We start from the raw sequence: 15,987 nt of genomic DNA, 5'->3' as shown, positions 1-15,987 counted from the left end.
GTCAGAGCCCGAGCCAGCGTCTTGTGATTTTCTCTCCCGTCATCTATCACAGACCACACGCTCCGGCCAAGATACACAATAGCCCCAAATTGCTGTCATATGGAGCGCTGAAAAACAAGGCCCTCCATTTTTCCCTGTCTGTTCTTCAAATAAACTTGTATTTGTAGAATAACTGGCGAGGCTTTTTTTTTTTTTTCCCTCCGCTGCAGCTTCTCACAGAGGGATGGTGTAATGTGTCATTTCCTTTGTTTGTTGAAAGCTTTGGCCGCAGGACCGGGTTTGATCCGAAGGGGTGGATGTTGGACTTGAGAGTCTTCCATGTCAAACTGATTGTCCAACAAGTTCCCGAGGGGCGAAGACTCACTCGCTGGAGTAAAAGCGAGGCTCTTTTCGACTGAAGTGTTTCCCTCTCCGGGAGTCTATCGACCTTTATTTTTTTTAAAAACACCAGATTCCCCCTGCAGACGTCGTCTTGCACAACACTAACAAACACTTGGTGACAGTTTGGAATCCATGAGTGTCAGCTGTGTTTACGAAGCGGGTCGCCACAAATGGCCAGTCTGGTATCCAGTCATCGCACAAACCCCGCGACACTCCCACGAAACCGCAGTGAGGTTGTACAGAAAAACGAGATAAGACTCCCGTGTTGTGCTTCTGGCCTCGTGCACGACGACGAGAGCGTTCATCATCCCCTTTCCGTGACTTTCTGCTGTTTCTTGAATGGAGCAAAGGCAGCAATGAATCAGTGCAACTTCCCTTTCCTTCCAGTTCAAAAAAACAAACGTAAGACAGTGAGAAAAGCACGTACAAATACCACTTGTTTCTTTCGTTACAGTCTGCAATGGTGAAGCAATACTAGAGTGTAACTTATGTCTTCTTTTGTAAGGGAAGCCAAGACTGGGTCCATCAGCAAGAAGGTAGGAGTAATAATGGAGGGTTAATGGGAGAGTTTTAATAAGGCGTCATGGAAGGTGTTGGTAGTTGAGTCGGTCCCTTGGTTTGGTTCCACCAAAACCATCTGCGTTACCAAAGTATCGCAACCATGCCGATCTACAGACCCTGTCCGACCAACCGTGATTCAGGGTGTCTCTGCATCAGCTGGATTCTCTGGCACCCTTGGTCTTGTTGGGACTACTGGATAGAGAGTTCAGTATTTAAAAGTTTTCCAAATGGTTCAAAAGCAGCCGGACTGGATAGAGTTTTAGGAATTCGTATCACACTTTCAAAGTAAAACAGGGACGAGTTGGTCATCAATGTGTTGGTTGTAGAAACCCATCCGGCTGATAGGCCTAGAGAGGGTGGTTGGCTAGAGTGACCAATGTCTCACATTGATCTTTATTTAATTACTTTAAACCAAAGTCCAGACTTGTCCTTTCTGGTATTGTCTTTGTGGTAGGGGTAGTAGTAATCACACACGGTGCAGCTTTACACTACTAAGTTAAGCATCTTGTTGTACACGGTATCAGGTATCACCTACGATCTTCATTGACCAGATGGTTAGTTGTTTGCTGCTCACCAGTTCTGATGTAATGTTGATGTTCCCGGTTCAAATTATACTGTAAACCAACCGACTTTACTGCCTGAATGATGCCCTCTACTGTTGGTTGATGGGGTTTCCAAACAACAAACCTTAAAAATAAATAAAGTTTGCATTTTCTTTGGCGGAAAACGTAGCATCGCGCCACTTCTTTGAACTTGGAAAAGCAATGCTGCACATGTGCGAAAATCGACTATAGTTTTTAAAATCAGATTATCTGGAAGTTAATATAGACGAGGGGTCTTACGCTGCTCTTTCAGCCCAATGATGCGGCTCCCTGTGGTGTTTGAAAATACGTATTGATATAAATGTGGGTATTTTATTTAAATGTTTCGAAGCGTTTTTTTTTTTTTAAATGATGCGTGACAAACGATTAGCTCGCTCACGCTTAAAGGAACAGTCAGTCAGTTAAAAACATGTATATTATTATAAATAAGATTAAGATTGATAGCAAATCATAATAATGATGATGATGATGATGATGATGATGATGATGATGATGATGATGATGATGATGATGATGATTTATATTAATGTACAGTATATATAACCCTTCAGAGTCATATAGTGCTTTAAATAAAAAATTGTTATAAACAAACATTAGTCAGTTCATCAGGGCAAACTGCAGTAAATATACAGTAAAAAACATGGTTATGATAATTATCAATGTTTAAAGTGATAGTTTACCCAAATTGTATTCATTTTCTACTTCAAAAACACACTTAACAACATCCAAACACCTTCAAACTGCTCGACTGTAACATCCTTCTTGTATTAAAGAGTCATGAGAGCTTTAGGCTGCGGGCTTGGAATCATCCACTGACACCAATCCTAAAATATAGACTTGTTTAATTTTTTGGGAACAATTCCTCATATTTGTATGTTTTTAAGTGTCTTTTTGGACTAAGACGAAGACGAAGACAACTTAGCTCCAGTCGCTACATTAAAATGAACAAACATTTTTGTCTATTACTCTAAAAAGGAACAGATTACTCTAAAAATAATCCCAACCCTTAGTCGACATTAGGGTGAGTAGAAAATGAGTGAAGTTTGAATTTTGTGTGAACTATCACCAACTAAAGTTTTATTTAGAGTTTATTTATATATAGCATGAAGGCAAACAAAGGAAGTGAACATTGTATGGAATTATATTTAATTTTCAGAATCAGTTTAATTTGCCAGTGATGTAAGAACAACACAGGAATTTGTTGTGTTGAAGTGGAAAAAGCGAGACAATCACCGAGGCGTCCTTTTATATTCGGCGCCAAAGAGTCAAAAAGGGAATTGCGGCTCTCAAGGTTTTCCTTCCTGTAGAAAAAGGGTCCAAATGGCTCTTTGAGTAGTAAAGGTTGCCGACCCCTGATATAGAGCAATAATAAAACACCCATATCTGGGTGTATCCCTGAGATGTCTCGAGCCGGATCTGTCCCTGGTACCATCTAGCCTTATTTATATGACATTTAAGATGTATTTTTATAATACTTGATTGAATCAAAATATGAATACGCCATTAATCCTTCTCGTCTCCTTCCCTAAGACTCGATGAGACGCCGGACTCAGCTGACCTCTGCCTCGCCTCTGCACATCAAGCGGACAATACATTCTTGTCATACCAGCTATCAAAGCGTCCGCCGGGGCCAATCACAGGGAAACTAATAGATTCTGCATGTGCTGCGACGTGTTCACATGCTGGCGGTGAGATTATTGTTGGCTCGGCGTTCTGACAGCTGTGATAGGGGAACGTGCTGCGGCGATCAAACAAACACATCCAGGATGCAACAGGTGATGACGGAATGTCACGTTTTTTTTCTGAGCTGTATCGTACGAACAATAATGGGAGTCAGGAGTTGGATTGAAAATACCTGTTTGAGCAAACACCTGCTTGGTGAACAAAAAGTGTTCTTGCGGTCTTGAGGAGGCGATTTTTTTGAGGGGAAACCCTACACACACACACACACACACACACACACACACACTCACACACACACACACACACACACACACACACACACACACACACACACACACACACACACACACACACACTACAACACAAAACATCGATAAGAAGAAGAATGAAACTCACTAAGCTAATAGCTCTCTGAAGCATCTGGTGGATCAAAGACTTCCAAATGTATTAGAGAAATGTACGATTCTCCGATCCCCCATTTTGACTTTTCACTTACCTTAGACCCCCCCCCAGACCAATTTCTGTTTGTCACCGGAAACAAACACTAAGGTGCAAGTAGTAAAACAAATGTCTTCAAATCATGATTATTTCCTTGATCTATATTCTTTGTATTTGCACTTTGTTATCTCTTTGCACTTTGCTCTTTTTACTTGCACTTTGTTCTTGTTCTTGCTTTTATGGAACTTCTGTACCTTCTATTGTCTGCCATGAACTGGAAATCAAATTTCTGGAAGGAGATCTCCAGAGGTTTATTAACCAGATTAATAAAGTCAATATAATATATAATAAAATAAAATACAATATAATAAATTCAATATAATAACAGCCCATCCGTGCCCTCCTCCCCTTAATGGTGCTTCACCATTTCTAAAGCTGTCATCCCCCTTCTGACCCCATTTATTGAGGGTTTTTTATGGTAGTCATACCTACTAACGTAGCTCCTTCATATCTACTTTCGGGGTGAATGCTAGCTTCAACAGGTCCAGTGTCTAACCTAGTGGTGAAAGAGTCAAAGAAGTATGATCTGCTCTCTCATGGGTGGTCCCTAACCCCCCCTCTCCCGGGCCTGGTGACTGGCATTTATAACAATAATGTCAAAATAATGTATGTAATTTATTTTCTATTGATTAATATTGTCTGAAAGGTGTTTTGTTTTGGAAAAAAAAGGTGATCATTAGCCAAATTATAGACACAGCGCTTACGTGTTTTCACTCAAGTTTACTCCAAAAATTAACCTGTAAACTAGTGAAAATGAGTGACACACAAACTCTTTATGATGTATTTTTACTGTGTTTATCTGATGGTTGCTCCTTAAATATAATGCCGAATATTAACCTGGTACGTCATGCGAAAAAGGTTGAGGACGCCCTCATCTATCGAATATAAAACAACAGTATGTTGATCTTATTGTTCTGGTTGAACAAGAAAAAGTAACTTCAACCATTTTTTTTTTATTTGCAAAATCTGATCAATAAAATGATAAATTCAAGAAGTTTGAGCTACTTGCTTACGACGCTAATCCTGAAATAGTCAAACATTTTTTACTCATTTGTCAATTGTTGTGTGTCACCTTTGTCAGTGTGATGTCCATGTGACTTAATAGCAGTAAAAACAAATGCATTTCTTCTCACGAAACGGTTAAAAATGAAAGAAAAACACACAAACTGAAATAAACCTTTAGAGAACGACTGGTCCGATCCGATCATTACTGAAGGCTGACAGTCTTGGTTAACTAAATGGATGTGTAATGACACCCTCTGGTCCTCCAGATCTTCCTCAGGTTGACCTGCTCTACTCCACAATTACATTAAAGTGCACGAGGGTCAAGACCCTAACAAAACAGGGCTTTGTAAGAAAAATGAAATTTCACCGTTGGAACGCTGCTTTTTAGTGGATCAATGAGAATGAATGATTGATTTTATAGACGTTTTAAGTGGGAGGACGTTCGGCCATTAGGAGGAGATCAAGTGGTGGTCTGCAGGTTGAGTGGTTTTCTGTTCAGGTAGGTCTATAGACAAAGATGCACTTTGTGAAGAAATCATTTTTAAATTGAAAAGAAGTTCACCATAGAAAAGTGAGGGGGCGCTCATGGGCACATGGGGAAGGAACCGATAGAGAAGGATAAGAAAGACTGATGGTGAGTCAGGCAGTTTAAAATTGTATGAAATGAATGACAAGAATGTTGTTGATAAATGAGGTGTGATGAAGAGAGAGTGAATGGATATGAAGTGTAGCGTAAGAATGGATTGATGAATGTTTGTTTTTTGGAGTAAATCTTATGTTTATGTTTATTTTCTTTACAGTATTTAAAAAAGAATAACATCAATAACGAAAAATAAGCAAAATAAAAACAATATATAAATTAAAAATTCACTTATTTCGGTCTTGAACATGTGGACATAACATAATTGATTATAATGATTAATTAAAAATGTTTTAATGCTGCTCTTCAGATTCAACTGAACACGTAAACTTTTTAAAATTGCGTTAAATGTTGATACTTTGTTTCCAGGCCCTATTTTAGTAAGTAAGTAAGTAAGTAATTTGTATTTATATAGTGCTTTTCCAGACCAGGGTCACAAAGCGCTTAAACAATCAAAACAATATTCAATAAGGAATATATTTTAAAGATCAAGATAAAACTGATAGCACAACAGGAGTTCCAGAAAATATATTAGTAGGACGATCACAGAAAAAAACAATATTTAAATATATATTTTCCAACTATATGTTAGTACAGCCTTACAACGCTTTATTTCTTTCGATTTTAAAGCTGTGTTTAGTAACAACATGATGAACTTTTCAACAACTTCACAGCTCACTATAGACTCACTTATTGAAATATATTCATGAAAATATTATAACATATAACATCAACGTTTTATTTTATTTAAAAATGCTGCTTTTATATACACATGCTTTGTTTTATTGTCCATCAGTTTCCAAGTGATGGAAAAATAATTCAAGCTAAATTAAATTATTTTTTTTAAACTGTAAAATCGATGGGAAAACTACCATCTTTTGAGTTGAGATTGAATTTGCCTTAAAGGTCAGCGTAAATAAAAGTGTGGAATAAATCGTGAAGTGTTTTGACTGGAGTTCAAACTCTGGGAAGAAGAGTTGTTTAAAGTGCGCGGCATCACATCCTGTCTGGGAGAACTGGGAGTAAACTTCGAGTCAAAGGAGGTGGAGAAGCTGCGAGGACTTGCAGTCATAAGAGGGTTTTCACAAGCGGACTATACGTTCCTTTTTTTTCGGGGGGTTTTGATGTGGATGATGATGTGAAGAGAGGATACTTCCCATGATTCCAGTCAGCTGTGCCGCCATGTGTACGTTTTTATCAAACTCTTTTTTTTCCAATGTTTATCGTCTGGCGATTAACAAACAACCTGTTAATTTTCCCTGCAAGTGGACACGTTTTACACGATGGTTGTGATTCCTGGCAGTCCCTGAATGCACCAGTGATCACGCCTCGAGTGCGTTAAACGTCTCCATCACAATCAGGCTCCTTTATGGCCGCAGATCAGCCGCTGTTTCTGCGCCATTGTCTCCCGTCAATGCGCCGCAGCTCTTCACTGCCGTCGATTTTTTTTTACACAGCAATTGAAATTATGGGATATATCTTCCTCCTCCTCCTCGAACACTCTTGTTTGGCTCTTTGATTGACAGATGAAATTGACACTTGTCTTATCAAGAGACGCGTCTCAATCCGACGCTAATTACAAATACTGGCGCATCCCTTTTTCTAGTGATTGCGTGAGAATAAAAAACACAAAAAACAAAAACCTTCCGAGCAGTGATCGATCCCTTATCGTCTTTTCTCTCTCTTTTTTTTTTAATTGCCTGGATACTGTCTTTTGTTGCCAGGGTTTAAAGGCGAGGTGTTCCGGGGGGCTCTGGGATGGGACGCAGTCGGCGCTGAGATGCGTGACGCGCGCAAAAAAACTTCATCTTCCCTCGACATAAGACTCGCTTGAGAAATGGTAAGTTTTGGATCCTTCACTCGTTTACACACGCCTGCGCCAGGAAATAGCTTTAAATCGCGTATTTATACGTTTTAAATTATTATTATTTTTTTAATACATCTTTAAATCGCTTTTTTTTTGTTATTAGTATTTATACATTTTAAAAAATGTTTTTTTATGTAAATAAACTGCGGAACTAAATAACTAAACTAATGTAAAAATTAAATGATATTTAAAACTGTTTCCCGACACCGGATTCGAACCTGCAACTCTGGATTCATTAAAAAAGATTAAAAAAAACTCTTTTATGGCTTAAAACAACAAAAAAATCAACGTTCAATGTAAAAAAAAAACAGTGATTCAAATAATATAATATTAAGATAATTTTTTTCATCTAAACTTTTTACTTTCTAACACCGACTCCGCGCGCTCAGTCCGCGCCGGAGGTGAAGAAGGAGAGCGGGGTCGCCAGCTCGCCGGAGGCCGCCTGCCTCTGCTCTCCTCCGGCCAAGAACCTGTGCGAGAGCTGCGGCATGGAAATACAAGAGCGCTACTTGCTGAAGGTGAGAAATACATTTGTTTTCTAAAGATTGTTTTTAGTAATCATTTTTTATTAAAATTGTTGAATAAAATCGCCATTTTGATTTTAAAATGTTTCCTACTGAAAGTATTAAAACATGTAAAAATAGTTTAAATGTCTAAAATGTAATTTTTAAATAAATAATCACGACCTGAATTGAAAAATACACCAAAAATAACGGAGTAAATCTTAAAATTGTATATTTAAATATTAATGTGTTATTTAACGTTGTATTTTCAGACGCCATTTTGTGTTTCTGCTGGACACATTAGCACTTTTATGTACCTTTTCTTTAAAAAAAAAATAAAAATACTGACAATATCAATAATAATTATAAATACATTTCTCTGGCAGGTGAACAACCTAAATTGGCATCTGGGATGTTTGGAATGTTCCGTGTGCAGAGCCTCGCTCAGACAACACAGCAGCTGCTACGTGAAAAATAAGGAAATCTACTGTAAACTGGATTATTTCAGGTAAGATTACACTTTTTTTTTCTCTAATATTTGGAGTGCAAGTAGTCAGTTTGAGTTTAACAGTATTACTGTCAAAGTCAAGAGAAAATATTAGTAAGTTTTTGTTTCAGGTGGTTGTAAATAGAAAATAATGTATTCTTACTGTACTTTCACTCTATATGCGATTAAATATTGAAAATTAAGACAAACTTCTTCTAAAAGGTATGCATCAAAAGTGATGTTATAAATATATTTTAATTAATATATCTGAAGATTAAAGTGAGTAACAAGACTTACATATGTATTGTATGAATTACTTGTTGCAATTTTAAACATTATTTCAGGAGTATATGTCATTATGTAGATCAATTTAACATTTACATTCTGTTTGAAAACACGTGGATAATCTTTCAACACTATATCTTATTATTCAAAACGTTAAAAATAAATAAAATCATCTTTTCCACTCTGGATTCCTAGGTTCTTGGCAAAATCAAATATCTTTTTTAATGAGTTTAACATGCGTCCGTGTTGTCCTTTTATCATCAAGAAGATGGTTTTATTGCATTAGAGCTTATTGGTTCAAACTCGTGTCTCAGTTTGGACGACTTCATTATATTCAATTTACAATTGAAAGATTCAAAAGCGACATCACATTGTTAGTGTTACGTGAATGAGCTCAAGTGTGCTCGGATTTTCAGTGAAAGATTTTCTTTCACTGCGTCTGAGGAATGCAACAATTATGATCTAATGTCGTCCACACGGTCAGTGTTGCTTGTTGTTGGCCTGTTGTCGAGTCTTTTGATCCAAGAGAGCTGCTCGTGATAATAAACTAGTGTGGCGTCGATGATGGATGGAAACCTTTGTGTTTATTATCAAAGCAGCTGCAACAGATGTGAGTCTAAGCAGTTATATTTCTAAATATTAAAAAAAATACATGTAAGTAAGATCAGCCATTTCCATGCATTTTTCAAACTACTAAAAACATGTTTAAGTTAAATAATATGAACAGTTTGAGCTTCTGTTCTGGGTTTTATTTGCTCAAACCTGGATCTCTTTGTTTTTCCACAGAAAATGCAGTTTTTAAGAGCGAGTCAGCTCACAGTTTTATCTTGGACCTTATTAGTTGTCTACATTTTGTAGGTTTTTTGATTGATTTAAAGGGGTTTACTCTGGACTAAATATCACTAAAATATTTGAGTTGCACTTCTTATATCAAAAGCTACTGTGATGTAATGAAAGTACTACCAAACATAGAGTCAGCTAAATTAAAAAATGCATCTTTTAATCATTTTAATACAGAAATATTACATTTAAAGCAACACAATTTTGCTTTAAATCTGGAATTTCTTATGTGACTGACCTTTAAAATGAGATTAATCTTTCATCTATAAGACATTATATTATTCAACATTTAATTTATTGGGATGATGAGAATAAAAGCAGATATTTAGATATACAGATTTGTTATTCTACCAGAAAAAACGCTCAGGATGTATTATTAATAATCCCTTCGCCTGCTTCATCTTCCTCACAGTAGGTTCGGCACCAAGTGTGCCCAGTGTGGCCGGCAGGTGTTCGCCAGCGACTGGGTGCGTCGGGCTCGTGGAAGCGTCTTCCATCTGGCCTGCTTCGCCTGCTTCTCCTGCAAGAGGCAGCTCAGCACCGGAGAGGAGTTCGGTCTGGTGGAGGGCAGGGTGCTCTGTCGCAGCCACTACGACATCATGCTGGAGAACCTGCGCAGGGCGGCTGAGAACGGTACTGATCCTTTGAACTCCTCTGAGGGATTCACAGTTTTAAGTTTGAAGACATAAGCTAAAGTAGGTGAATCTGCCATTATTTAAATACCCAGAATATTTTCTTGTTATCCTGATTACAAGTGGTAGGAAACATTGATACAAGGATAAAAGGCAATATTCCTTTCAACGATACTGTATCAGAAATACAATTTTTAAAAACGTATATTACATTTCTTACCATGGTTTATGGCGGTGTGTGTAAAATAAACAAATTAATTTTATTTATGCATTAACATGCATTTATTAACAGCGTTTGTTCATTTTTATGTTGCACCTAAACTTTTGGCCGCTAGAAGGCATTATTCACTATGTCTATGAGAGATCCCAGTGATGACTGAGGACGAGAGGATACAGTCAACTCCAGCCGCTTTTAAAACTGATGTTTAGACATATTTTAGTTTTAAAAACAAATGAAAGCAGTTACGACTTCGTCGAGAGTCATGTGGTCTGTAAATTCTGAAAAACTCGGACAAAACTACAAATATATCCTTGTTACTACAGTATCACAATATATCGTATCATTCTTTTTGTATCGCGATACATCGCCACATCTGCCTCTTCACCTACTAATATATTTATTTATCACAAACCATTTTACTCGTGCTTCTTTTTGGTTTGTGTTTTTATGTCAAACTTGCTGTAGAACACATTTTTTTAAGATGTTTCTTTTGTGAGAGAAAACAAACTCAGTTTAATGTGAAGAAAGAAGAAATAAATATTAATAAAATAAGAAAGTTAAAATACTGAAACAACAAGAAGAATACACAATATGTTTAACAGATATAACAACGTCATTTTAATGTTTTCATGTCATCTGTTTTGTTTTTTAAAGAAATTCATCTAATTTACGACCAAAAAGATCAGATGAATCATATCAAATCATGTGGGAGCTGGACTACTTAAGACCTTGGCTCCTTTAATAGTTTGGCTCGCGTTTCATTTCTGCCTTATATGTGTAAGAAAGAGGTTTTTGTCATAGAAAGAATGTGTGTTTTTAGAATATAATGATGTACAAATGTGTCAAACTCAGATGGTTTTCTGAAAATAGAAATAGATGAATGTTCATCTTGAGCTATTAAGATGCCAGTGTTTTACTGAGATATTGATCTGAGATATTGATCCATCAACAATTGTCAACTATCAATGACAACGACCTTGATTGGTAAAAGTTTTTCGCTCCTCGTGTGATTAACGTTGAAAAACCATTATATTATTACCCTGATGTAGAAGAAGAACAACGATGTGGTTGTTTTTTTTACGTTCAGGTACGGGTCTGACCCTGGAGGGGGCGCTGCCCTCGGACCAGGACTGCCAACCCAAGCCCGCCAAGAGGGCCCGGACGTCCTTCACAGCGGAGCAACTGCAGGTAGATGCAGCTCTCACATGTGCGTTTGGGTGCTTCGCTGTACGACCACGACCCGGGTGCTCGTGCTCTTTCATGACCGCAGTTTGTCCATCGCAGGTGATGCAAGGCCAGTTCGCGCAGGACAACAACCCGGACGCGCAGACTCTGCAGAAACTGGCTGAGATGACGGGCCTGAGCCGACGAGTGATTCAGGTCAGGCTGCACTTCTGGGTCTTGTTGTACAAAGTATATAGTGACTCGTTTGTTTCACTTTGACTAAAATATACTTTTATTTACAAACGTTTTGTATCACATTTTACCCTAAAGCATTAAAAAACTGTAGACTTATTTGTAGTTTACTGCCATCCTCTCTTAACCCTTGTGTTATCTCAGGGTCAAGGTGACCCGAAGGCCTGAAAACTAATCTGTTTGAGGTATCCCTTGTGTTGTCTCTGGGTCAAGCTGAACAACCTTTTTGGGTTTTTTTTCAGGCCACTCTTTTAATCCTGGTGTTATTTCAAGGTCAAGGTGACCCCAAGGCCTGAAAACAAATGTGTTTTTAGGTATGCCTTGTGTTGCCTCTGGGTCAAGCTGAACAAAATGTTTGGGTTTTTTTGGGGCCTGAGATATTATGTTAATTTACTCTAACTTTACAAATTATTTATCAAATTGTCTTAGTTTTATTTATCTTTTTAACCTAATCTTCTGATATTTTAAACAACTTGTTTATTTTTCTTTTGTTCTTTTGAAATCAATTAATTTTTTTCTATTCTTCTTTATTTAGTTTATATTTTAAAAGTAGTAATTTTTCCGTTTGTACCGTTTCTTATTGCGGGAAAAATGTGAATCCAGTCTTTATAAATCATCAATGAAAGTTTGTATTATTTAGTGTTTGGAGTTATTATCAAAAATCTTGAGTTGATTCATTTGTTCTTATTTATATTTGTAACGCTCGTCCTCCTCAGACACATTTGTCTCCGGCCCTCTCCCTCCGTGACTGTGTCGTGTTCTGCGAGACTTTTTCTTGGCACCTCCGAGCCTCAGTCTAAACCAGATGATTGTCCCACTCGTGTGTGGTTCTTGTCAGTTCCATGAAAGGTCTCTGAAGGGGTTCGAGGGAGGAGGGCCGGGGGGGGGGGGAGCCGACCACTGCCATCAATCAAGAGCTCATCTATCAGAAATCACCAGTCACTGATTTCTGTCGCGTCTGTGTGAGCGAAAAAAGCCAGAAAAGCCATTTGATTCTACAAATGTTTTTGTTGTGTTCAGGAGAATAAAGCGTTCTTCTAGGATTTTTAACTTTTACAATCATCGTTTGAGATTTTTGCATAGATAAGGAAACACACTTGTTTCAATACAATTTATGCAGCCTGAGTTGAAAATGAAAAACTGAAAATTTTGCGTCATCTGTTCTACACTCTTCTCTCAATTATACCTGCTACAGTGTATTACAAAAGTGAGTACACCTCACATTTCTGCAGATACTTAAGTATACATTTTTATGGGACAACACTGAAGAAATTACACTTTGACACAATTAAAAGTAGTCTATGTGTTGCTTATATCTTGACCTTTAAAGTATATATTTTATTGAGTATTGTTTTGATTTTTTAAGTGCTTTGTGACCTTGACCTAGAAAAGCGCTATATAAATACAAATTACTTACTTACTTATATAACGGTGTACATTTATTTATCACTCAAAATAACTAAAAATATATCCATTAATAGTGAAAACCCCTGGCAACAAAAGTTAGTACACCCCTCACATATACTTAAGTATATATTTTAATGGGACAACACTGAAGAAATGACACTTTGACACAATGAAAAGTAGTCTATGTGTTGCTTATATCTTGACCTTTAAAGTATATATTTTATTGAGTATTGTTTTGATTGTTTAAGCGCTTTGTGACCCTGGTCTGGAAAGCGCTCTATAAATATAAATTACTTACTTACTTACTTACATATATAAAGGTGTACATTTATTTCCCCCTCAAAATAACTAAAAATATATCCATTAATAGTTAAACCCGTGGCAACAAAAGTGAGTAAACCCCTCGCATTCTGCAGATACTTAAGTATACATTTTCATGGGATAACACTGAAGAAAGGACACTTTTACACAATGACAAGTAGTATGTGTGTTGCTTATATAACAGTGTACATTTATTTTTCACTCAAAATAACTAAAATTATATCCATTAATAGCTAAACACCTGGCAACAAAAGTGAGTCCCCCCCTTAGTAAAAGAAGTATTAAGTATGAGTTATAATCTTATCCTGCACTAACAAACACACACACAGCTTCCTCACAGTTTGTTCATGATTTGTTCAGGTTTGGTTCCAGAATTGTCGAGCGCGACACAAAAAGCAGCCCCCGGGGAGCGGCTTCCCTCACGGCGCCCCGCTGTCCAGGATGCCCCCCTCGCTGCCGGACGAGATCCACTACTCGCCGTTCGCCAGCCCGGACCGACCCCACCTGCTGGCCCTGCACGGATACCTGGAGAGTGAGTTCTCGTTTTTGTATACCATATATGAAGCGGAAGCGACATGTCAATACACTCGTTTCAGTCAAGTTTACTCCCAAAACGTGTACTTGACTGCTATCCTTTCTTAACCCTTGTGTTATCTCAGGGTCAAGGTGACCCAAAGGCCTGAAAACAAATGTTTTTTAGGTATCCCTTGTGTTTTCACTGGGTCAAGCTGAACAACCTTTTTGGAGTTTTTTTTCGGGCCACTCTTTTAATCCTGGTGTTATTTCAGGGTCAAGGTGACCCAAGGCCTAAAAAAAAAGGGGTTTGAGGTATCCCTTGTGTTTTCTCTGGCTCAAGCTGAACAACCTTTTTTTTTTTTCCGATTTTTTACAGATTATTTATCAAATTGTCTTCGTTTTTTTTTTTTTTTTACCTAATTTTCTGATATTTTAAAAAACTTGTTTCTTTACAACTCAATTTTTCTTTTGTTCTTTTAAAATCTATTTATTTTTTTCTATTCTTTTTACTTCTATTCTCTGAAGTAGAATCTTCCCCGTAACTCTCGACATGTCAAGACACTCATTTCAGTCAAGTTTACTCCAAAAACGTGTACTTTACTGCTATCCTTTCTTAACCCTTGTATTATCTCAGGGTCAAGGTGACCCAAGGCCTAAAAAAACAAATGTGTTTGAGGTATCCCTTGTGTTTTCTCTGGCTCAAGCTGAACAACCATATGGGGCTTTTTTCGGGCCTGAGATAATTGTTAATTTAATCTAACGTTTTACTAATTATTTATCAAATTGTCTTAGTTTTATTTATTTTTTTAACCTAATTTTCTGATATTTAAAAAAAACTTGTTTCTTTACAACTCAATTTTTCTTTTGTTCTTTTAAAATCTTTTTTTTTTTCTTCTATTCTTTCTACTTCTATTCTCTGAAGTAGAATTTTCCCCGTAACTCTCGACATGTCAAGACACTCATTTCAGTCAAGTTTACTCCAAAAATAAACCGCTGAACTAGTGAAAATGAGTGAAACGCAAACTCTTTATCATTTATTTTTACTGTTTTTAAATGAGAAAATACATTTAAATTCAAAATATGACCATAATGCTGACATTAAACCGCTCGATCGACCCCTGATCTTGTTCACATCATGTTCGTTTCAAGCCCTTCAGCACGACTCGTGTTTCTGTCATGACAGTATTGTATTGTGTCAATAAAACACAGCACATATACAAACCTTTTTTTTCGAGATAAAATCAGAGCAGCTGCGATCTTTTTACATCCATCACGCTAATGCTTTACATGTTTTCTCTTTTATTCTCTTTCACGAAACACATGTCCCTCTTGTCGTCTCGTGTACAGATCATCCCTTCTCCGTTCTCTCCGCCCCGGGACACTTGACTCATCCGCCCATCTCTCTACCGCAACTTCCCATCAGCCGCTAAACTTTCCCTCCCCGACATGGAAGTGAAATCTGTCGTCGTTTTCGGGGATCCTGCGCCGGCAGGAAATCCTCGAATCTGTTTTCAATCATGGCGAGGCTTGGGTGAGCTAAACTTTGTACGCGGACGGGGACCGCGAGACTCTCTTCGCCCCCCATTTTTGACGGGACACTTTCGGAGAGACTGTCGAGTCCGGACCTGACACTAAAAACCTCAGCTTTGTTTATTGTCGTTGTTTACAAGTTGACTGTTTTTTGTACTGTTGTCAAAAAAAGGAAACTCTTATTTATTCCAAAAAAAAAAAAAAAAGTTCACAAATGTGTCTTTAAGTGAAATGATTCAGTGATTGTACATTTTCAATACTGCTGTTGGTAATAAAGATGTACTTAGACGAGTATTCGGACTGTTGTTTGAAGAAGAGCAGAGGTCAAAGGTCGTCAAGCGAAACAAGACGATGATGAATTTCTGAAGCTGAAGTCATTTTTAACCAAATTATTATTTTAAAAATGCCTTAGAGTCTTAACTATATGGCTAAGATCAAGGACAAATGTCTAGAAAGTCCCAAATTAACTTCAGCAATTCATAACCAAATCCTTAATTCAAATATTTAGTCATTTATGTTATTTATATTATTACGGTTTTACTCAAATAAAACTTTTAACTATTAATATAAAGATATCTTTCCATCAGTTTTTC

General features: G+C 37.3%; 1 protein-coding gene across 2 annotated transcripts; it reads left to right on the top strand.

The window, feature by feature from the left end:
* The first annotated feature begins 6,415 nt into the window (after window positions 1-6,415).
* Window positions 6,416-15,517, top strand: LOC148087565 (LIM/homeobox protein Lhx6-like). Of its 2 annotated transcripts, none has more exons than XM_087795125.1 (9): window positions 6,416-6,556; window positions 7,095-7,210; window positions 7,627-7,755; window positions 8,127-8,248; window positions 9,768-9,985; window positions 11,292-11,392; window positions 11,489-11,584; window positions 13,709-13,880; window positions 15,212-15,517. In XM_087795125.1, the coding sequence occupies exons 2-9, from the start codon at window positions 7,208-7,210 to the stop codon at window positions 15,292-15,294; spliced, it is 924 nt and encodes a 307-aa protein (XP_087651251.1). In that variant the 5' UTR covers window positions 6,416-6,556; window positions 7,095-7,207; the 3' UTR covers window positions 15,295-15,517. The 2 variants fall into 2 exon arrangements, with proteins under 2 accessions (XP_087651251.1, XP_087651176.1); XM_087795050.1 differs by having other exon boundaries at window positions 9,765-9,985.
* Window positions 15,518-15,987: the final 470 nt, after the last annotated feature.

The sequence above is a fragment of the Callionymus lyra genome, chromosome 1 (genome assembly GCF_982586985.1).
Source record: "Callionymus lyra chromosome 1, fCalLyr1.hap1.1, whole genome shotgun sequence".
In the NCBI taxonomy this organism is placed as follows: domain Eukaryota; kingdom Metazoa; phylum Chordata; class Actinopteri; order Syngnathiformes; family Callionymidae; genus Callionymus; species Callionymus lyra.
This window is presented reverse-complemented; position numbering and strand designations above follow the sequence as displayed.